Source organism: Scyliorhinus torazame, chromosome 2 (genome assembly GCF_047496885.1).
Source record: "Scyliorhinus torazame isolate Kashiwa2021f chromosome 2, sScyTor2.1, whole genome shotgun sequence".
Taxonomy (NCBI): Eukaryota; Metazoa; Chordata; class Chondrichthyes; order Carcharhiniformes; family Scyliorhinidae; genus Scyliorhinus; species Scyliorhinus torazame.
In genome coordinates this window covers 86,812,765-86,837,567 of record NC_092708.1, presented here as the reverse complement: position 1 = coordinate 86,837,567, position 24,803 = coordinate 86,812,765, and the positions used below count along the sequence as shown (strand labels likewise).

Sequence of the window (24,803 nt, the reverse complement as noted above, 5' to 3'; positions counted from 1 at the left end):
ACAGTCCAAAGATGTGCAGGTTAGGTGGATTTGCCATGCTATATTGCCCCTTAGTGTCCAAAGGGTTAGGTGTGGTTACTGAGTTCCGGGGATAGGATCGGGATGTGGGCCTTGGGAGGGTGCTCTTTCCCAGGGTCGATTCAGACTCGATGGGCGAATGGCCTCCTTCTGCATTGTAGAGACTCTATGACTCTCTGATTCTAATGTATCAATCCTATGTTTTCCGAAATATCCTTTTAAATGTCGGCCACTATATCTCTATTGATCTATTAATCTCATTTGCCAGTTCATTGTAGCTAACTCTGTTTTCATGCCCTCATAACTGTTCTTATTTAAGTTAGAATAGTAAAAATCTTTATTATAATAATAATCTTTATTGGTGTCACAAGTAGGCTTACATTAACACTGAAATGAAGACACTGGGAAAAGCTCCTAGTCACCACACTCCGGCGCCTGTTCGTGTCCACGGAGGGAGAAATCAGAATGTCTGAATTACCTAACAGCATGTCTTTCGGGACTTGTGGGAGGAAACCAGAGCACTCAGAGGAAACCCACGCGACACAGGGAGGACGTGCAGACTCCGCACAGTTTAAAATTCTAGTCTTCGATGCACTCTTCTCTCCCTCAAACTGAATGTAAAATTCAATCACATTATAATTACTGTTACGTCCGGGTGCCTTCATTATGTGATTATCAATTCATCCAACCTTATTTCACAATAACAGGGCTAGTATAGCCAGCTCCAGAATGTGTTGTTCTAAGACGTTATCTCTAAAATAATCAATGAACTCCTCGTCTACATTACCTCTGCCAATATAATTTTTTCAGTCTATATGTACATTAAAATCCCCCATGATTATTGCTGCACCTTCCTGATAAGCTCCCATTATCTCATCTTTTATGTTTTGTTCTACCATGCAGTTACAATTCAGAGGCCTGTACACCACTGCTACAAGTGACTTATTGCCTTTACCATTTCACATATCAACCCAAGCCGTTTCATCATCCTGGTTTCCTGAACTTAGGTCATCCCTTTCTAATATGCTAATGCCATTATTAATTAACAGACGCATCCCTCCACCTTTACCTAACATCTCCTAAATGTCACATACCCTTCAATATTCAGGTCCTAATCTGGGTCATCCTGTAACCTGGGGTGAAATTCTCCGTTATCGGCGCAAAGTCCGCCGATCGGCGCAAAAAAACGGCGCAAATCCGACCTGCATCACGCCGCCAAAAACGTCGCGAAGTCTCCGGCCCAAAATGGGCTAGCAGTGACGTGACGGGATCCGCGCTTGCTCACGTGGTTCACGCCGTGCAGCGTCATACACGGCGCACGGCGTGACGGCTCATAAGGACGCGCTGCTCCCCCCCACCCGACCGGAACACCCGACCGGAACACCCGACCGGATGGCCGGCCGCCACTCAGCCCCGAGGTTCCCGTCACGGGATGCCGAGGCCCTCCTGGTCGCAGTGGAGCAGAGGAGGGAGGCCCTGTATCCCGGGCACGGCCGCAGAGTTGCCCCACGCCACAGCCGGCGTCTGTGGAGGGAGGCGGCAGAGGCCGTCACCGCTGTGGCCCTGACACCACGGACAGGCACCCAGTGCCACAAGAAGGTGAACAACCTCGTCAGAGCAGCTAGGGTGAGCCTCCCCCCCGCCCGATATCCATAGCCCCCATATCCCCCCCTCCCCATATCCCCCCCTCCCCCATATCCCCCCTCCCCCATATCCCCCATATCCCCCTCCCCCATATCCCCTCCCCCATGTCCCCCATATCCCCCCTCCCCCATATCCCCCCTCCACATATCCCCCCTCCCCCATATCCCCCATATCACCCTCCCCAATATCCCCCCTCCCCATATCCCCCCTCCCCATATCCCCTCTGCCCCACATCCCCCAAATCCCCATATCCCCCTCCCCCATATCCCCCCCCTCCCCTATATCCCCCTCCCCCATTATCCCCCCTCCCCCATATCCCCCATATCCCCACTCCCCCATATCCCCCATATCCCCCCTCCCCCATATCCCCCATTTCCCCCCTCCCCATATCCCCCCTCCCCCATATCCCCCATATCCCCCCTCCCCCATATCCCCCCTCCCCATAACCCCCCATATCCCCCCCCCTCCCCCAAATCCCCCCTCCCCCATATCCCCCATATCCCCAAGTGAATCCAGTCCTAACCTTAACCTCTGCAATACACGCGTAACCGATGGCGTGCATTCATATACCTGTCTAACACTGTTGCCTTTTACCCCTGCCACCACCCCCCACAGGAGAAGCGCGCACACAACAATAGGGAGCATGTGAGGACTGGAGGAGGCCCCGCTGATGAGAGGCCACTGACCGAACACGAGGAAAGGGCCCTGGAACTGGCTGGCGGACCTGAGGACCGGGAGGTTGCTGATGCAGGGGTCGGGGGCATACTAGCAAGTGAGCCACCGACAGCCCGTCCCCATATCCCCCTCCCCTATAGCCCCCTCCCCATATCACCTGATCAATGCCTGCGTGTCTCACCATGCATGCTTCATTGTGTATCGTACGGCATGCGACGCCCGCAGGATGCCCCTCGGAGACCACGGGAGACAGAGAGACCCGGACCCTCCGGCATGCAACGCCCGCAGGATGTCCCTTGGAGACCACGGGAGACGGAGAGACCTGGAGCAATAGGGAGACGACGCCCCCGTCTCGTGCGGGTGCGACGACGCAGGCGTGTGCCACCCAGCGACGAGAGGGGCAGCCACAGGCCCCTGTCACAGCCGAGCCAGGACACCACTACCCAGGACACCACTACCCAGGACACCACTACCCAGGACACCACTACCCAGGACACCCCTACCCGGGACAGCACTACCCAGGAAGACGAAATACTGGGCGTGTTGCTGGTCATACGTGCCACCCAGGCCGACACCGCACGGGTGGCGTCCGCGGTGGAGGCAATGGGTGCGACGGTGTCAGACATGGGGAACGGTTTGCGAGGCCTGGGGCTTTCCGTGCAGGCGGCGTCTGTGGCCCAGGACATGGCTGCCCTCTCACAGGAGGCCATGAGCCAGTGCCAGCGCCAGATGGCAGAGGCGCTCAACGCCATGGCTCAGTCTCAGCAGGCCTAGCCCAGTCTCAGCAGGCCATAGCCCAGTCTCTGCAGGCCATCGCTGAGGGCATCGGCGCCATTGGCCATGTGCGAGCTGGCGTCGCACAGTCACAGACAGGGTTTGCCAATCCCCTGGGCTCCATGGCTGCAAACCTGCAGACCCCTGTCGATACCAGCACGTGCCTCCAGGACTGGCAGCGCCAGATGTCGGGGGGGGCGTCGGATGGCCAGTCCGTTCGCATCCTCCACCCATGTAGAGGCCTGGGGGCCATCGGACACCCCGAGGGAGGAGGAGGTGCTATCCCGGGTCCCCCTGTAGGGGAGGTCCCGGAACACCGCGACACCTCGGACTCCCCCCCTTCCGTCCCAGGTGCATCGGGTGGGCAACGGGCAGGACAGGCTGGCAGCTCGCCATCCCAGTCGCCCTGGCCGCAGCCTGGCCCATCTAGGCCAGGACGTCCCAGGAAACGGCCGCCAAAGGGATACCGTGTCAGAAGGCAGGAATCACAGGAGTCCACCTCCAGTTCTGCTGTGCCGTCTGGGGAACCATGTAGACGTAGTCAAAGGGCCCGTAAGGCCAAACAGTTAGACACTGAGTAAGTTGGCACGGGTGCAGGGCACAGATGAGTTTTAGGGGCTAGGGCACGTGCATGAACTCCTTTGGTTATTAAAGTCAATGTTACACCTACAGAAGCTGCCTTTGTGCTCTGTCCAAAGCGTGCGGGGGTGTCATGGACGTTGAGCGCAAGTGTGTGTGTGTGAGGGGTGGTCTTACCTCAGCCCCAGGTGAGTCTGCCCCTTCCCCCTGGGCCGCCATCAACATCCCCCCGGGCAGAGGACGGGACCGTGCGCTGCAGTGTCACAGCCGCATGCAGGGATGGTCCGGGTGGATGGTGGTACTGTGGCCATGGGTCAGACATAGTCCAACGATGTGGAGCCAGGAGCTCTTCGCAGGGCTTGTTGTCATCATCCTCCATGGCCTGCAATGGACACGCGTCCACAGGCAACTGTGTGAGCCCGGCCGTTGTGCCGCAGGTGGATCGGCAATGGGGGGGGTGGTGTGCATGCGGGTGGGGTGTGTGGGGTTGGGGAGGGGGGTGAGGGTGCTGGGTGGGTGGATGGGTGGGGGGTGTGGGTGGTCGGCTGTTGCCATGGTGTGCGGCCTGTGGCCATACTACCCGATTCCCACGCCCATCTAGTCAGTGAAGCGGGCGGCTATCGGTCTGTCCCGTGCCCGCTGGGCCAGCCGGTAACGGTGGACAGCCACCCGCCTGTGTCTAGCCCGTCTGCCCTGACCATTGCCCCCATCCCCCTCATCTGGGGAGGACTGCGCCTCTTCCTGCTGCTCCTCCACTCCGCCCTCCTCTGCCTGCGGCACATTGCCCCTCTGCTGGGCTATGTTGTGCAGGACGCAGCACACCACAATGATGCGGCCGACCCTATCTGACCGATACTGAAGGGCGCCCCCAGAGAGGTCCAGGCACCTGAAACGCATCTTCAGCACGCCAAAGCACCTCTCGATCACTCCCCTTGTCGCTACATGGGCATCATTGTAGCGGTTCTCCGCCTCATTGCGTGGCCTCCGTACAAGCGTCATCAGCCACGATCGCAATGGGTAGCCCTGTCCCCCAGCAACCAGCCCCTCACCCGGGGATGGCGTCCCTCGTACATGCCGGTGATGGATGACCACGACAACACATATGAGTCGTGTACACTGCCCGGGTAACGGGCGCAGACGTGCAGGATCATCATGCGGTGGTCGCAGACCACCTGTATGTTCATCGAATAGGTCCCCTTCCTATTGGTGAACACGGCCCTGTTATCTGCAGGTGGCCGCACGGCGACGTGCATCCCATCGATCGCGCCCTGGACCATGGGGAACCCGGCCACGGCAGAGAAGCCCACGGCCCGGGCATCTTGGCTGGCCCGGTCCACAGGGAAGCGGATGTAGTGGTGCGCCGTGGCATATAGGGCATCTGTCACTGCCCGGATGCCCCGGTGCACCGATGTCTGCGATATGCCGGACAGGTCCCCACTCGGTGCCTGGAATGACCCCGTTGCATAAAAGTTCAGGGCCACCGTAACCTTGATGGATACGGGGAGAGGGTGTCCCCCGCCAGTGCCACGCAGTGACAGGTGTGCCAGCAGGTGGCAGATGTGTGCCACGGTTTCCCGCCTCATCCGGAGTCTCCTCCTGCATTCCCGGTCCGTGAGGTCCTGGTATGACTGCCGGGGCTGGTACACACGGGGCGCCCTCGGGTGCCTCCGTTGCTGTGGGGCCGCGGCGTCCTCCTCCCCCCTCCTCGTCCTGTCGGTCAGGTGTCCCTCCAGCCTGGGCGGCTGCTGCCTGCCCCTCTGCGGCAGCCTGCGCCGCCTCTCTGGCATGCTCCTCCTCATCCAGGACAACATAGACATTAGCGGCTGCCGCCACGGCGGCCAATATCGCTGGCTGATCGGAAAACATGACGGCCTGGTGGGGGGGGGGCGGGGGGGGGGGGGGGGGGGGGGGGGAATGACGACATGTCATCATTGCCCATACCCCCTCCTCCCCCCAGCCAGGTGGCATGGACCGCATGGGTCCAACTGTTGGAGGCTGGCACCTGGCCAGGTGGACCAACTTACTTGCCCTCGCAACCCCCTCCCCGGCACGGACCCCCCATCCTCCTCCCGGGCACGGACCCCATCCTCCTCCCAGCACGGGCCCCATCCTCCTCCCCGGCACGGACCCCCCATCCTCCTCCCCGGCACGGACCCCCCATCCTCCTCCCCGGCACGGACCCCATCCTCCTCCCCGGCACGGACCCCATCCTCCTCCCCGGCACGGACCCCATCCTCCTCCCCGGCACGGACCCCCCATCCTCCTCCCCGGCACGGACCCCCCATCCTCCTCCCCGGCACGGACCCCCCATCCTCCTCCCAGCACGGACCCCATCCTCCTCCCCAGCACGGACCTCCCATCCCCCTCCCCGGCACGGAACCCCCATCCCCCTCCCCGGCACGGACCCCATCCTCCTCCCCGGCACGGACCCCACATCCTCCTCCCCAGCACGGACACCCCCATCCCCCTCCCCGGCACGGACCCCCAATCCTCCTCCCCGGCACTGACCCCATCCTCCTCCCCGGCACGGACCCCATCCTCCTCCCGGCACGGACCACATCCTCCTCCCCGGCACGGACCCCCCATCCTCCTCCCCGGCACGGACCCCCAATCCTCCTCCCCGGCACGGACCCCTCCCATCCTCCTCCCCGGCACAGACCCCCAATCCTCCTCCCCGGCACTGACCCCATCCTCCTCCCCGGCACGGACCCCATCCTCCTCCCGGCACGGACCCCATCCTCCTCCCCAGCACGGACCCCATCCTCCTCCCGGCACGGACCCCCAATCCTCCTCCCCGGCACGGACCCCATCCTCCTCCCCGGCACTGACCCCATCCTCCTCCCCGGCACGGACCCCATCCTCCTCCCGGCACGGACCCCCAATCCTCCTCCCCGGCACGGACCCCATCCTCCTCCCCAGCACGGACCACATCCTCCTCCCCGGCACGGACCCCCCATCCTCCTCCCCGGCACGGACCCCCAATCCTCCTCCCCGGCACGGACCCCATCCTCCTCCCCGGCACGGACCCCCCATCCTCCTCCCCGGCACGGACCCCCCATCCTCCTCCCCGGCACGGACCCCCAATCCTCCTCCCCGGCACGGACCCCATCCTCCTCCCCGGCACGGACCACATCCTCCTCCCCGGCACGGACCCCATCCTGCTCCCCGGCACGGACCCCCCATCCTCCTCCCCGGCACGGACCCCATCCTCCTCCCCGGCACGGACCCCATCCTGCTCCCCGGCACGGACCCCCCATCCTCCTCCCCGGCACGGACCCCATCCTGCTCCCCGGCACGGACCCCATCCTGCTCCCCGGCACGGACCCTCCATCCATCTCACCGGCACGGACCCCATCCTCCTCCCCGGCACGGACACCATCCTCCTCCCCAGCACGGACCCCATCCTCCTCCCCGGCACGGACCCCATCCTCCTCCCCAGCACGGACCCCATCCTCCTCCCAGCACGGACCCCATCCTCCTCCCCGGCACGGACCCCATCCTCCTCCCCGGCACGGACCCCATCCTCCTCCCCGGCACGGACCCCATCCTCCTCCCCGGCACAGACCCCATCCTCCTCCCCGGCACGGACCCCCCATCCTCCTCCCCGGCACGGACCCCATCCTTCTCCCCAGCACGGACCCCATCCTCCTCCCCGGCACGGACCCCTCATCCTCCTCCCCGGCACGGACCCCCCATCCTCCTCCCCGGCACGGACCCCCCATCCTCCTCCCCGGCACGGACCCCATCCTCCTCCCCGGCACGGACCCCCCATCCTCCTCCCCGGCACGGACCCCCCCATCCTCCTCCCCGGCACAGACCCCATCCTCCTCCCCGGCACGGACCCCATCCTCCTCCCCGGCACGGACACCCCCATCATCCTCCCCGGCACGGGCCCCCCATTCTCCTCCCCGGCACAGACCCCATCCTCCTCCCCGGCACGGACCCCATCCTCCTCCCCGGCACGGACCCCATCCTCCTCCCCAGCACGGACCCCATCCTCCTCCCCGGCACGGACCCCATCCTCCTCCCCGGCACGGACCCCATCCTCCTCCCCGGCACGGACACCCCCATCATCCTCCCCGGCACGGGCCCCCCATTCTCCTCCCCGGCACGGACACCCCCATCATCCTCCCCGGCACGGGCCCCCCATTCTCCTCCCCGGCACGGACCCCATCCTCCTCCCCGGCACGGACCCCATCCTCCTCCCTGGCACGGACCCCATCCTCCTCCCCGGCACGGATCCCCCATCCTCCTCTCCGGCACGGACCCCATCCTCCTCCCCGGCACGGACTCCATCCTCCTCCCCAGCACGGACCCCATCCTCCTCCCCGGCACGGACCACATCCTCCTCCCCAGCACGGACCCCATCCTCCTCCCCGGCACGGACCCCATCCTGCTCCTCGGCACGGACCCCCCCCATCCTCCTCCCCGGCACGGACCCCATCCTCCTCCCCGGCACGGACCCCCCCATCCTCCTCTCCGGCACGGACCCCATCCTCCTCCCTGGCACGGACCCTCCAGCCTCCTCCCCGGCACGGACCCCATCCTCCTCCCCGGCACAGACCCCCCATCCTCCTCCCCGGCACGGACCCCCCAACCTCCTCCCCGGCACGGACCCCCCATCCTCCTCCCCGGCACGGACCCCCCATCCTCCTCCCCGGCCCTCCCCGGCACTGACTCCCCCCGCCCGGCACTCCCCCGGAGCCCAGCCCACTCTAACCCCCCCCCCCCCCGCGCACACACAACCCCAGACACACCTCTCCCCACACATTCAGACAGCGGCCACGCCATTGCCTGCCCAGCGGCCAACCCCCCAGGCCGTCACTCACCTCCACGTTGGTCGGCGTGAACCTGGAGCACAGTAGGGAGGTTATGCTTCAGTTGTACAGGACATTAGTGAGATTAAATCTTGAGTTCTGTGTACAATATTGGTCTCCTTGCTTAAGAAACAATGTATTGGAAGCAGTTCAGAGAAGATTTACTGGATTAATACCAGGAATGGGCTGTTTGTCTTGCGAGGAAAGGTTGTACAGGTTAGGCTTGCATTTATTGGAGTTTAGATGAGTAAGAGGTGACTTTATTGACACCTTTATGATCCTGAGGGATCTTGGCGGGGTGGATACGGAAAAGATGTTTCCTCTTGTGGGGGCATATAAACTCAGGGTCACTGTTTAAAAATATAAGGTCCCTCATTTAAGACAGAGATATGGAAAATGTTCTCTCAGAGAGTCCTGAGTTTGGGATTCTCTTTGTCAAAAGGTGCTGGAAGCAAGTAGAGTCTTGAATATTTTTGAATCAGTCCGGGATCCATGATCAAGGAAGTGAAAGATTATTGGGGGAAGACAGGAACGTGCGGTTGAGATTACGATCATATCAGCTATGATTTGATTGAATGGCAGAGTAGGCTCAAAGGGCGCAGTGGCCTGCCCCTGCTCCTAATTTGTATGTTGGTAGTTCCACCTGACTTGGGATCAACAAGAGCACCAAATGTGATACCACATAATTACATAACTCATTGTTCCTTGTGCTATATTTGATGGAGGGTCAAATTCCCATCTTTGTTCAAAGCATCAATTGAGGAATAGTTATTTCACTAGAACTGGCTAAAAAAAATAGGTGGTATTCTTCGGTCCCCCAGCCACGTTTTTCTCAGCGGCGTGCCTTTCGCTGGCGATAGGATTCTCTCTTCCCTCCGCTTGTCAATGGGATTTTTCAATGAAGCCACCCTACACCAACTGGAAACCCGCGAGCAGGGGTGGGCTGCCTGCAGGGAAATGGAATCCCAATAGCCAGAGAATTTCAGCTAAATATATTTTCTATGTTGGGACAGTTCTACCACATAACCAACCAGCTGTTTCTCTTCTCACCTGTATGCAAATATGATCTTTACTTAGGCGTGACATGAAGCACTTTGGAATAAAGGTTTCTTGTATTGAACCCGGAGTCTTTGTAACCAAATTGACGGATTGTGGCTTGCAACGTCATGAAAAGCAAGAGCTCTGGAACCTCCTCCCGTCTGATGTGAAAAAACAATATGGAGAAGATTATTTAAAACAATGTAAGAAATGTACAACACTTTTAACTTTCTGAGGAACTTTCAGCCTTAATACTTACACTGTGAATATTGGCATATAAAACCTTTGCTATTCTTGATTTAGTAATATCCCAATTAAAATAAATAATTGAATACTTCTGTTAAAATTGTGAATAAAGGAGTGTGCACAATATTTGGGAAGAATAATTTAAGTATCTTGGTAAGTGCCAGAAAACTAAACAATTGCACATTTGTCTGAAATGCCTATGACCACACTTTATAAACATAAAACCTGAATTAATTAACTCAGTGGATTACTAAGAAAAGCTGCACAGATTGTTGTAACTGTTAAAAAAAAGTTTGATCACTGCAGTTTCATTCTGACTTTGCAGTTAAATGGTAAGCATAAAATGTTATCATCGGTTGCAGTACAGTGCGGTGTAATCATGCCATAAGTGTCTCACAACATATATAATTACAGCATTTCCTGAGCTTATAGAAACTGAAAGATCCTCTTATCTCTTACACAGGATAAGGCACTCACTCCGGTTGAAGAAGTGCACAAAGCACTCTTTATTGTGACTAGAATTCACTTAATACACATGCACAAAATTAAATCGAAAAACTTTTGAGAGTACATTGAAAAGTCCTTGAGATACTGATGAATGAAAGAACAGGCTTCAAAATAATAGTAATTTCAGAAAAAGCTACAAAATAGAAGTCATTTTAATAAAAGGCTTTTTAAAAAGTAATTTTCACGAATGCTACAAGAATCCCGGAAGGCTAAAATTCTTCTCCTAATCAGTCATACAGATCACATTCTTCAGGGTATCTTTATCTATGGTTTAGCCCCTTATTTACTTTTGTTAGTTCTAATTCTCAGCTGAGGTTTTCTGATTGATTCAAACAACTGTCTATCACTTAGAACATGATTTGTTATCCAGACATTGGTCATTACTTAAAATTCACTAATGTCCAGCAAATTAATTAAATGTCTACGTGCATCTGCCATGTATGCCATTTCTACAAAAATAAGGTGCTCGCACTAACCTTGCTTTTGATACATTTTTATTACTAAATGTATTATGGAACAATGGTCTATACATTACGAAGGCATTATGAAAGTGTCTTTTGAAACAATATTTAGCTTTGTACAACAATTCTCATATTTTAGATTTGAAACCATGACTATGTGGATATTCCATTTTATGTTTAAGTGCTGAATTTAAAAATTATGCTGCATCAATTTTCAAAGGTCCAAAATAAATCAATGAAGCGATCAGTAAATCAATAAATCTGTAATCTATCAAAAGCATAGATAATAGGAGCAGGAGTAGACCATTCGGCCCTTTGAGCCTGCTCTGCCATTCATTGTGATCATGGCTCATCATCCAATTCAATAGCCCAGTGCCACCTCCCCCCATATCCTTTTATCTCTTTAGCCCCAAGAGCTGGCCTTCATAGCGAAAGGATTGTTGAAAACATATGTTTTGACCTCAACTGTTTCCTGTGATAATGAATTTCACAGATTCACCACTCTCTGGGTGAAGAAATTCTCCTCATCTCAGTCCTAAAAGGTTTATCCCGTATCCGTCGACTGTGACCCCTAGTTCTGGACTCCCACATCATCGGGAATATCCTTCCTGCATCTACCCTGCCTAGTCCTGTTAGAATTAAGAACAAAGAAATGTCCAGCTCAGGAGCAGGCCCTTTGGCCCTCCAAGCTTGTGCTGATCATGATGTCCTAACTTTAAAAAAACCTTCTGCCCTTACTTGGTCCATATCCCTCGAATCCAGACTATCTCTAATTTCTCACGTAAACCTTATTTTGGTCACCTTTCATGTTTTACTTTTGCAATGGACAGGAATTAACAATTGTTGGAGTTCTCCCATGCGCTCTTTGAATGTTTCCCATTGCCTATCCACCTTCATCCCTTTAAGTAATGTTTGCCAATCCATCATAGCCATCTCCTGCCTCATACGATCGTAGGTCCCTGTATTAAGATTCAGGACCCTAGTCTCAGAATCAACTGCGCCACTCTCCATCTTGATTAATAATTCTGCCATATTATGGTCGCTCATCCCCAAGGGACCACGCACAACTAGATTGCCAATTATTTCTTTTTCATTACACAATACCCAGGCTTGGATGGCCTATTCTCTAGTTGGTTCCTCAGCATATTGATCCAGAAAACTATCCTATATACACTCCAGGAATTCCTTCTCTACAGTATTGTTACTAACTTTATTCGCCCAATCTATATGCAGATTAAAGTCAACCATAATTATAGATGTTCCTTTATTGCATGCATCTCTAATTTCCTGTTTATGGCAACTCTACCGCCTTTTCCTTGTTGTCTGTCCTTCCTAAATACTGTATACCCTTGGCTGTTCAGTTCGATTCCCTGCTCACCTTGCAGTCATATCTCCGTAATTCCGACTTTATCATACCTGTTTATATCTATTTGCATGATTAATTCATCCACTTTATTGCGAATGATCCATGTATGAAGTCATAAAGCCTTAAGGCTTGTCTTTTTAACATTACTTATTCTGTTCCCACAATTTTTCACTGAGGCACTGTTTGATTCTGGTTCTTCATTTCTGTGCCTTTCACTTTTCTTTATCCCCTTTCTGTCTTCTGATCTTGTCCTTGTTTCCCCCTTCGGCAAACGGTCCTGGGGTCAGCCTGCATTGCGGAAGAAAGTGACAGAGGCATCATAATGGTTGTGAAAAATGTTGTTTAATGTGCTGTACAATACCCCATTTCCGATAGTGCTGCCTCCCCCAAACCCCCAGGCCCCCAACCTCATCCTCTTCCCACCCCTACCTAACCTCCCCCACACAAACCAGTGCCTTCAGTGATGCTTAGTAATGGGGTTGGGGCACGGGGGGAGGGGTTAAGGGGTGCCACCACTCCCAGGCAGCACTGGCTCCCTTGTGCTCACCCTCCGGGACCCTCGGGGAAACAGGACATCCCTCCTGGCCTCCACTAGGTCCAGGTGCCTCCCCAGGTCAGCATCCCCGAATCTAAGGGCTGGTCTCCTGGGTGCCATTGTTGCGAGCTGGCTGGGGTTGGCTGAGCAAGTGCAGCTTATGTGCTACTCAACATTGTTAGCGGGGGCCTGGCGAATGCGGTCCCGGAGAATCAGCTGGTGAGCCGGCATTCGGGGCGGGAAGCCCGTGAGGCCTCGTTAAATGGACCAATTAACGTTGAATAGTATTGCCTGCCTCACTGGGCCGAGCTCCGGGAAACTCGCGGCAATTTCCGCTGTCTACCACATCTGGAATTTTTTTCCGGAGAATCATGCTCTATGATTCTATGATATGATATGTTTTTCCTAGTCAAAGCTATTTAAACACAGTTCCTAGCAGCAGCTTTTCACCAACCAATGAACCTACTGTTTTTCTGTGACGACACTCCTGGATTTCTTTTTCAAACTCAGCTCACTTCTGCAGTTCAGGGAGTCCCTCTCCGGTCTGGTTATCTCTCCCCCCAGAAGGTAAAAGCCTATCAATCTCAGCCTCGAAAATGCTCAAGGGCTCAGCCTGCATGGCTTCCAGATCTTACGAACGAAGACTGCCATTTGCCTTCTTCCAACCCACCAGCAACGTTTCACGAATTACTAAATTAAAGACGAGACTTTAGATAGAAATTAGCCCTTAAATTCCCTCAGTCACCAAACTCCAACTTAAACACATTACTGCAGCTCAAGGCAGACATTCCAGCTCAAGCAACAGACAGTTAAATTATTGTATATTAAAGCCTCTGTTTGTGCAAAGGTTGTTTTGAGGTTGCCCTACCCACTGGACTGTTCGCGGGAGGCTGGATGTTTTGGACTAATGTATTTTAACTCATGCCAATCAATAAAAACAGGAATTGGCAGTTTTTAATGGGAATGTTATGTATACACAGTAGGTAAGCACGCACTGCTTTGTTCTGCCATTAACACTTGCTGATCACATAATATGCTATCAGCAACCTTCTTAGTCATTATCTCTACCGTAAGAGGTCTTACAACACCAGGTTAAAGTCTAACAGGTTTGTTTTAAATCACTAGCTTTCGGAGCACTGCTCCTTCCTCAGGTGAATTATCTCTACCATTTACATTCCCTTTGTCTTTCTATCCATGACACATCTTTGTCAATCTCCACCTATCGCTGGCCCTCTACCAAGCTCCACTGATCCATGCAACCAATACCCCCCACAACAATTTAAATCTGATCCTATTTCCAGTTCTCTCTAGCTTCGACAAAGAGTCATCCAGACTCGAAATGTTAGCTCTCTCACCACAGATGCTGTCAGGCCTGCTGACATTGTCGGTTTGAGTAGTTCTGACCGAACACAGTTCTCGCAAGGGTCTTGTCCCTCTGCTGCCGACTCGGCTTTCTCATTTTGGTTGTTGGTAAGTCCATAGGAGGTTTTCAGATTTTGTTTTATTTCACTACCTTATTTAGCTATTTCCATTCTTCATTCGCTAAAGATTTTTTATTTGGCCAGTTGAGCTTTCCAGTTCACTAGTTTTAACACCAACGTTTATTTTTAAGACAGGATTTTTCAGACATTGTGTCATTTATCTCTCCTCCCCTTCCCCCACCTGCCCCAACAACAATCCCGTATCCCCGTATCCTGTTACCTGCTCCCTGCATGGTCCTTCTGGTTTTATTGTAAAGAAGTCCACTCCAGAAATGTTAACATGTCCTTTCTCATTCCCAATGCTTATTGACTTCCTGTAAATGCTTACAGCATTTTCTATTTTTACTTCATATTTCCCAGCATTTGCAACTATTTTTTATTTGTAATTTATTACTATCTACTTCTCTAACATTTCTCTTGAACCATCCACAGCAGACACCAGGCAAGAGAAATTAATGAAAAAGTTGTCAAGTACAGATCTTTCCCAGGTGGTGTGGTGTATGGAACACGCTCTGACAGCCAAGTATCCTCGGACTCGGTATACTGCAGGCCTTGACGCAAAGCTATTGTGGATCCCCATGGCTTATTTGCCAACATTTGCAACAGACTACCTCTTGGAACAGGATATAGTAATAGATTCAAATGCTGTATAAAGGACTCTCACTCCACCTTCTGCATGAAGATTACTTTAATGGAAGCACTGAGACTAGCAGGTAAATATATTTTCTAAAAACAGAACTAACTTCACACATTTGGCAACATCTTGCTGCTACAGAGGAAGCGACATTTTTGCCAGAGCTGTCATACCTTTGGACTCCATGCAAGACTCCGTCAGGAGTGTGTTGCAGGGAAAAATAAAGTTCGTCTCCATGTTAATTATAGTACTGGATAGCTTACATTTGCATTTTGTAATGAAGAGGCGGATCAGAATACTCTACCCAGATTCCAGAGCCATTTCCTAAATGCAGGAAGATTGGTTCTTAAATAAAAGTTGAGAGCTAATCGAGGAATGGTTGAAAGAATGGAAATAAAAATTGAAGCATGTGTAAATTTCCAACTTGCACTTTATGACAGATATCAACCATTTCTTTCTCATTTCCAATTTAAAATAGAAATATTCTCTACTTCTCATTTTTCCCATTTGGTGCCAGAGCTGCTACTGCACAAAGATTTAATTTCAATATGCTGTATCCTGGGTAACATTGGTGGAGCAAGCGTATGGTTTTGACGGTTATGTAAACACCAGGTGCTAGAATTAAATTTGCACTAATTTAATGCCAGTGCATAGGAAATTGAAATTGTTCAAACCAAAGTCATCCTTCTTGTCTTCTGCATCTGGCTGTATCTCATGAACATCCTTTCAACAGTCACATTATTCTGTTCAACTCTAAGTTCACTTTCATCCAGTCCACTAATAATATTGCTTTCGTCGACCCCTGGGAGAAATGCCCGCTGATTTCCATATCTCGTACCTCAACATTGATGTCATTGTCACTCTCACCCTCATCTGGTGAGAACTGCTTCAATAGTTTCCTCACGGATTTCTCTAGCTTCATTAGCTTTGCTTAATCTAGAGCTCTTCAATAAGATCCTCTTTCTGCCTTAGTTCTTCATACCCATCATTCACATACCTGCTAAACTCTACTGAGTAGAATTCAACTTATACCTGGGATCAATCAGCCATTATAAAAACCAATTGATTTTCATTTCTCAAAATCCATAATGACAGTAAGATGAAAATCTATCCTTGTTGACTGTATCCCAGAACCTTTTTCTCATAGAATTTCTCAATGGCATCACTCCACACTGTGTGAGTGATCTGTTCTAGACATTCATATTTTTTCAAAGCTTCTGCCCTCTAACATAAAATTAATATAACCCTGCTGTAGCATTAGAGGCCAATCTCTCAGGCACTATATCCTACCCTGTGGTCTTTTCTACAAAAAACTATTTTGTCTTCCTACCTCCCTCCCTGTTTTCAAGAACCTTCTGAAATATTTTCCTTGACTACATCTACAGCCTCTCTCTTTCATACATTTCCTTCCTCTGTTGCTCGATGTCGACCATGCTGCTTCGTAAAACAATCTCAGGCATTTTTAAAAATATGTGCAGAGTTATAAAAGTTGTCAGTGCTCTTAAATGGGTCACCAATATCCTATATGTTGCTTTTCATTCTTAATGTGGTATAATATTTATATTTGATTCAACAATTCAATGTATTCATTTGCTTAAAATAATGATTCGCTAAATTCTGAGCTGATTAATGAACTTCAAGAATCAGTTGGACTTAAAAATTACAAATGCAAACACCAGGTGAAAATAAAGGTCTTACAGGCCTTGCTTATGCAACAAAAGATGGGAGTACAGCACCACCTTTTCACCTACCATAAGTAGAGAGATTCAATTCTACAGCATCAATGGAAAAGTTAAGAGATTTATCGTGCCTTGCTGCTTTACCCTCCCCTGTGGTGATTTCCAACAACGCACACTCAACTGGTTCTACCAGAATGTACAGGTAAACCAAAAGATTTATTATCCTGAAGTGAGTACATCATATGTATTAGTTGTTAGCCAGACTTACCTTCTCATTGAGAGCCAAGTCCCGACAGACCATTCAGTTTCTGCACTTCTGCAGACCAGTTGTAGGCCGCACATGCTCAGTTTTGCTTACGTTCCTTGGAGTGAGGATCGGTGCCATGGGTCTGCGCCAAAGAGAAAACAGTGTGAAAGCCCGTTACGTGACTGAGAGCAGACTACTATTGGAGGCAAGAGTCCCAGGTAAAGAGTGAATGGAGAGAGGGGACAAGGTGGTCCCGATAGGAAGTCCGAAACAGGCCACGGAGACATTTCCTAGGCCCTAAAGGAAGATGGCTGAAGTTGGCAGACATTAAGTGAAGAGAGGCCCTGTCAATTAGAGGGAACAGGAGAATCCCTGGTGATCAAGAAGGGCTCGGGTGAAGGCCTGCAGGTCCAAGATGGCATCAGAAGATTGGTGACTCCATTTTGTGAGCCGTTGAGGAGAAGGTAAAGTTTTGGAGTAATAGTATTCTGCTCACATTACTGATGAGCTGAGACTTAGCCGCCTACTATTCTCCCTATACACGCACACGACTGTGTGGCAAAATTTGGCTCCAACTCCATCTACAAATTTGCTGACCTCAATCAATGATGAGTCAGAGTGCAGTAGGGAGATAGAGAACCTAATGGAGTGGTGTAACGACAACAATCTATCCCTCAAAGTTAGCAAAACTAAGGAGCTGGTCATTGGCTTCAGGAAGTGAAGTATCATATACATCCCTGCCTGCATCAATGGTGCCGAGGTGGAGATGGTTGACAGCTTCAAATTCCTAGGTGTGCACATCACCAACAATCTGTCCTGGTCCACCCACATCGATGCTACAACCAGGAAAATACAACAGCGTCTATACTTCCTCAGGAAACTAAATAATTCTGCATGTCCACATTGACTCTTATCAATTTTCACAGATGCACCATAGAAAGTATCCTATCTGGCTGCATCACAACCTGGAATGGCAACTACTCGGCCTAAGAAAGTAAGAAACTACAGAGAGTCGTGAACACAGCCCAGTCCCGTGAAACTGCCTCCCTTCCATTGAGTCTGTCTACACCTCCTGCTGCCTTGGGAAAGTGAGCAGCATAATCAAAGACCCCTTCCACTGGATTATTCTCTCTTCCAACCTCTTCCATTGAGCAGCAGATATAGAAGTCTGAGGACACGAACTAATAGGTTCAAAAACAGCTTCTTCCTCGCTGTTACCAGACTCCTGAATGACCTTCTTATGGACTGAACTGATCTCTCCACACAGCTTCTCTACTGAAGTATTACACTTGGCATGCTTCACCCGATGTCTGTGTCTGTGTATTTACTTTGTGTATTTTTAAATAATCTTTATTAGTGTCACAAGTAGGCTTACATTAACATGGCAATCAAGTTACTATGAAAATCCACTAGTCACCACACTCCGGCGCCTGTTTGGATACTTTGAGGGAGAATTCAGAATGTCCAATTCTCCCAGCAAGCACGTCTTTCGGGACTTGTGGGAGGAAACCGGATCACCTGGAGGAAACCCACGCAGACACGAGGAGAACATGCAGACACCGCACAGAAGTTGACCCAAGCGGGAATTGTATGTCCTATGTTTTTTCATGTATTGAATGATCTGTCTGGACTGTCCGCAGAACAATACTTTTCACTCTACTTCGGTACATGCAGCAATAAATGAAATCCAATCCGGTCCAAGTTGTGCTGTCAGTTGGTACTTGAATGCAAATTCAGGAATCCAGTGGAATGGAAGCTTGGGAGACAAAATTGGGATACTTTTAATGCAACATCTTTGAATGTAAAGACTTATATCCTTTCTGAGAGTTTCAGTGAAATAGGTTGACTCACCCTGTTTACTGATGTATGGGTCGTTTGCTGCGAAATCCATGGACTCTATCTTGGTTGCATTTGCCATTCAGTGTGCATTCTGGTGTGTTCAAGCACAATTTGCCTGTTAATTCACATGTACCTCATAGTAACCTTGAATGTTGGAGTATAATACAGATATTGTACATTGTTTTATCTTTCTGATCTAATATAGTACTTTATTTTTGTTTGATCAACACCCATGGAATCTAGTTGCTTTATTCTCTTAGTGTGTTGAATTTCAATCTTTGTCTACTTGCGACTAGTCCCTTATCGATTCTTACCAAAAACCTATGTTAAGGATCATAACAATTTACTGATTTCTAAATAAGTTGCCTCTTGCTAACTGTATTTTAACTTTTCCATATTGTTCTTCGCTGTATTTGCATATTTCTATAAAGAGGCATCCTGTTTCAGCTTGTTGTGTCTATGTTGGTTCTCTGCAAGAGAAATTCAGCCATTTCCTATAGTGCCATTTTCCTGCCTTTTACAATGGCCTTCTTCAGTTAAGGATCCAATTCTCTTTTGAAAACAATGATTGAAGCTGCTTCCATCACACTCAGGTAGTGAATTCCATATCCTAACCAGCCACTACATAATTAAGTTTCTCCTCATGTCACCATTGCTTCAATTACCATTCACCTTAAATATATGTCCTTTGGTTCTTGATCTTTCCACCATTGGGAACAGGTTCTCCCTATTTTCTCTGTCCAGACCCCTCATGATTCTGGGGTGAGCCTAGTCCAACGCCGGCATCTCCACCACATGATTGTGAACAGCTCTATCAAATATCCCCTCAGCCTTCTCCACAGAGAACAACCGTGGCTTCTCCAAATTCTCTGTAATTCAAGAGGGAATTAGATAATTACTTAAATAGAAACAATGTGCAGGGGTAAGGGGAAAAGACAGGGGAGTGGCACAAAGTCATGATGCTCATTTGGAGAGACAGTGCAGACACGATGGGCCAAATGCGCTGGAACTATTCTGTGATTCTGTGAGCTGAAGTTGCTCATCCCTGGAATCTTTTTTACACCTCCTCTGATGTCTTCACATCATTCCTAAAGTGTGTTGTCCGGAACTGAATACTCCTGTTGTGGCTGAACCTATTCTTATATAGGTTCTCAATATGATTGTTAAACCTCTCTCTGAACCTGCACTGCCATCTTTCATGATTTGGACACTTATTCACCCAGGTCCTTCTGTTCCTGCGCCCTTTTGAATTGTACCCTTTATTTTTTTATTGACTCCCCTCATTCTTTCTACTAAACTGAATCATTTTACACTTCTCTGTAATAAATTTAATCTGCTACTTGTCCTTTTGAAGTTCACTTTTATTAAAATGTGTTTATGATATGTTAGCTTCTATCTTAATGCCATGTGTATGCCCTGGTCTTTTATTTTGCTATCTTTAAATTTAAACTTTAAATTAAAATTGAAGGAATTTAATGGTTTTTAATATCCTGCCATGCTGTCTGTGAGAATACTACAATGTGCAGGGGTAAGGGGAAAAGACAGCGGAATGGCACAAAGTCATGATGCAGGCTGCTTACCCTGTTTGGCAACGTCACAGATGCTGGATGGTTGAAGATCCCCTTGACTTGGTAGGAGATTTAAACCAATGTTAGGAAAGGCTACACAGATCATTGGATCTTCCATTGAGGTTGATGGTAAGCAATTTCACCACTTATCTTGAAATCTAACCACTTGACACAAGTGATTTTTCAAGGTTTTTTTAAGGAAATTATATGGTTAATTTTTAAAGTTCCTTATATTGCACAATCCTGAATGACGATTACATTTAATTTATATAACTTGTTCATTTGTATTATTTCACTGTAGAGGGTGGAGCACAAGCATTCTGTCTGTGGGGGTGGAGAGAGGTATGGTACTAGGAATAGAATGCAGTTCCATTGGGTTTCTTTTGAACTTTTTTATTTATTTATTATTATTTTTTTTTAAATTTAGAGTAACCAATTCATTATTTCCAATTAAGGGGCAATTTATCAAGGCCAATCCGCCTACCCTGCTCATCTTTGGGTTGTGGGGGCGAAACCCACGCAAACACGGGAAGAATGTGCAAACCCCACCATGGACAGTGACCCAGAGTCGGGATCGAACCTGGGACCTCGGCGCCGTGAGGCAGCAGCGCTAATCCACTGCACCACCGTGCTGCCCCTTTTGTTTAACTTTAGCCCTAAATTCTGACCAAGGGGAATGATGAGACCTTCGTTAGAATCCCCCACCCCCCCTCATCTTCCAGTTGAACAAAAGACAGTGAGTCAGTCATCCTTTGACATCTTTAATTTCTTCCACTTGGTTTTTCTTTAAAAATACAGTTGCTTTTCTTAAATTATGAATTAACTTTTACATAGAAGAAGGAATTTTGGATTGTCTAATCAACGTTCCTAAAAGAATGAACTCCTATCATTTAAATTTCAATCATTTTAAGTACGTTTGGTTTGCTTTGTGTTCCTGATTACCCCACAATTGATCCAGCTCCATTCCCTTTGTTATGGATGGGGAGAGGTGGTAGGATAACATTTCCACTTTTCCTCACCTCTTAGTTGCTCGCAGCAAGATATATATTTTGAGCGAGTGTTTTAAACCTTTTGAGTTTGTAACTTTGAAGAATAGGCACAAAACAGACTTTATGGCAAGTTTAAATCAAATTAAAAGATAAGTATTTATTCAGACAGCTCACAGAATATAAACAAAATGAAAACCCTCACTCCCTCAAGCTTATCGACATGCACCCACAATAATGGATGAGGGCTAGAGGTGAAGCATGCACTTAGGTTGGTAACAGGGTAACAGGAAACAAATCACGGGTGGGATTCTGCATCGGCCGATGCCGAAATTGGGAAAGACGATTGGGCGGAGAATTGGTTTTGTTGCTGAAATTGGGGTAGACGCCAGGTTCATGCCAAATCGCAATTATCCAGTACCTCGACAGCAGTGTCAATGCGTTCCACTCCACATGCAGAGTAAATACTGTTTGCATATCATTAGCGGGCCTGACCCGGTATTCTCCAGACCTCTGCAATTCTCCACCTCCACTGGGGGGAATTCCCGGCGCCGATGTCCACTTGTGCTTTTACAAATCAAGAAACAGGCACTGTGGCCAATGAAGGAGAGAGAGGAGGTAGGGCACAGAAAGGCACGATTGTGGGTGAAGGTCCTGACACTGGCCGGGCTGGCTGGGTGGGAGGGACTCTGCCAAGGCCAGGTTGGTGGGAGTGATGGGGAACAGTTGACCGGGGTGACCCCCACGGAACTGGGAAATGTCCAGGTAGGGACCACCATTGCCCCGGCCTGCAAGACAGTCATCTTGCTGCGCACCACACTGACCATCCAACTTGGCCCCTGGTTCTGCAGAGTGCCACCAGCCATATGGTTTCCCCAGATGAACAGGAGGCAGCTGCTGAGGATGGAGAGCCAGCCGCCCAATGGGCTCTTCTGGGTCCCTCCTCAGCCTGATGGCTGAGTCGTCAGGGTGTGCGGTGGTCCCCTGCACATGGATTGCCGTTTCCAGCCTATGTTGGCTTTGCTGCCGTCTCCGGCATCTGCTCCACTCGGCTGCCATCAGCAACGTGAGGACAGCCTCCATGGGAGGAGTATTACAAAGAACAAAGAACAAAGAGAAGTACAGCACAGGAACAGGTCCTTCGGCCCTCCAAGCCTGCGCTGACCATGCTGCCCGTTTAAACTAAAATCTTCTACACTTCCTGGGTCCGTATCCCTCTATTCCCATCTAAAACTATTGTGAGCAGTTTTGGCCCATTTCTAAGGAAGGACGTGCTTGCCTTGGAAAGGGTCCATAAGAGGTTCACAAGAATGATCCCTGGAATGAAGAACTTGTCGTATGAGGAACGGTTGAGGACTCTGTGTTGGTACTCGTTGGAGTTTCGAAGGATGAGGGGGGATCTTATTGAAACTTACAGGAAACTGCGAGGCCTGAATAGAGTGGATGTTGAGAGGATGTTTCCACTTGTAGAAAAAACTAGAAGCAGAGGGCACAATCTCAGACTAAAGGGACAATCCTTTAAAACAGAGATGAGGAGGAATTTCTTCAGCCAGAGGGTGGTGAATCTGTGGAACTATTTGCCGCAGAAGGTTGTGGAGGCCAAATCACTGAGTGTCTTTAAGACAGGGATAGGTAGGTTCTTGATTAATTTTGTGTTTGATTGTTGGCAGCTGCCCCTATGGTGCTGACGTTCCTAGAATTCAGGCACACTGTTCAGGCATCAAGGTTTGTTGGACATGCAGTGTACTAATCATCCTCTTGGACATGCCTCGAGGAGGCACTTGAGAGTTGAGGAGCATGAAGTATTATCACAACTAACAGGGATAATTCTTCATTTGAAATCGCCGTCAGCTGTGAAGCTAGAGGCTACTCACAGCCAAAGGGAGTGAAACTTTACTTCAGGATAGAAGCCACACAAGGGCAGCAGGTTCGATCCCGGCTCTGGGTCACTATCCGTGTGGAGTTTGCACACTCTCCCCGTGTTTGCGTGGGTTTCGTCCCACAGCTCAAAAAGATGTGCAAGGTAGGTGGATTGGCCATGCTAAATTGCCCCTTAATTGGAGAAAATGAATTGTGTACTCTAAATTTTTTTTTTTAATGGATAGAAGCCACAGCAGGGCTATGACTTGAAAGTGTTTGGTAGGACAGACAGGCTACAGCTGTAGTTGCCTCTATTATGGGTCTCCAAAATATTTAAAGATAGCTTGAAAACTTCACAGACGCAAAGCCCCTCAACTCCCAGCCCCGGGGCAAGCCACTATCTAAAACGTTACAGCCACCTGACCAAGCCCAACCGATCTGAGGGGGCAGCTCCGATGCCCTTGAGCTGCATGCTGGAAAATGGAAATGGCTGCTCACCTCCGCACTGCCCCTCAATGGCCATTGCGCTAGCTTCGCGTTTTTAAAAGGAGTACTAAACGACGCCCGCATGACTTCCCACTTGCGAGTCGGGTAATTCCCGGGTGGCTGTTGCATTCAACTTCATTCCCATTAATGAGATTGAAATGAATGCAAATGGGGGTCAATGATATTCTCGCCATTTTTGGAAAAGATCCTGAGCTCGCCATCGGGTCAGGTGAACCGCAGAATGGTTCGCGCCCACCGCGAACCTCGATTTTGGCCTTTATCGATATTCAACAGCACGCCTGGATTCGTGCCGGGCGCAACGCAATGGTTGAATCACAGCCAAAGATTTTTACTTGGTTCACATCATTCAAATCCTGTATAATTTCTATTTGTCCCTGAACAGTTCCTTTGACACTACATCAAGTGAATGTAAAAGATGAACTTCAAAATATTAATAGGCTCTTTATGTCAAGTAACAGAAATGATAAAATACAGTGATGGAGTGGGAAATGTAGGTCTCGTGGTGGATGTGCAAACATGCAAAAAAGTGTGCATCTGTATTTTACAATTTATCTTTAAGGTGCTAAATTTCCTCCCTTCCTATTATGTTGACATGTCCCAGAATAGAGGCATCTAGAACAAAGAACAATAGAGCACAGAAACAGGAATTTCAGTCCTCCAAGCCTGCGCTGATCACATGTCCTATCTAGAGCAACCACCTGTATCCTTCTGTTCATTTGCCTATCTAGATAAGTCTGAAAGGTCGCTAATATATCTGCCTCAACCACCTCATCTGCCAGTGCATTCCAGGCCACCACCGCCCTCTGTGTAAAAAAACTTCCCCGCACTTCTCCACTGAACCTATCCCCCCTCACTTTGAACTTGTGTCTCCTTGTAATTTTCAATTCTGCCCTGGGAAAACGCCTCCAACTGTTCACCCTATCTGTACCCCTAATAATTTTATAAACTTCTATCAGGTGACCCCTCAACCTCGGTCTCTCTCAGGAGAACAATCCCAGTTTATTCAATCTCTCCTCAGCCAATACCCTCCATGCCAGGCAACATCCTGGTAAACCTTTTCTTTAATGAATGAAATGAAAATCGTTTATTGTCACAAGTAGGCAACAAATGAAGGTACTGTGAAAAGCCCCAGTGTAGAAGCCAGGTATTTCGAATACAACAAGTATAGGTAAAAGATAGTTTAAGCATAAATATTAGGCCCCAGTTTTAAATACCCATTTATACAGCATAATTCACTTTTACTGAAGTCCGTTCTTCTGGCAATTGCATATTTTCAAAGACAGTGTGACATTAAAAGAGCACAGTTGCAAAACAATTTGACACTGCTTGTGCTAATTGTCAA

At 49.8% G+C, this 24,803-nt stretch overlaps 1 protein-coding gene across 1 annotated transcript in view; it reads left to right on the top strand.

The window, feature by feature from the left end:
- LOC140389419 (dehydrogenase/reductase SDR family member 9-like) overlaps positions 1 to 16,444 on the top strand; it is a 74,587-nt gene extending 58,143 nt beyond the window's left edge. The window contains exons 4-5 of the mRNA XM_072473567.1: positions 9,585 to 9,748; positions 14,574 to 16,444. Coding sequence (XP_072329668.1) covers positions 9,585 to 9,748; positions 14,574 to 14,794 — 385 coding nt within the window. The 3' untranslated portion in view covers positions 14,795 to 16,444. The remainder of the gene's footprint in view (positions 1 to 9,584; positions 9,749 to 14,573) is intronic.
- The last annotated feature ends 8,359 nt before the right edge of the window (positions 16,445 to 24,803 follow it).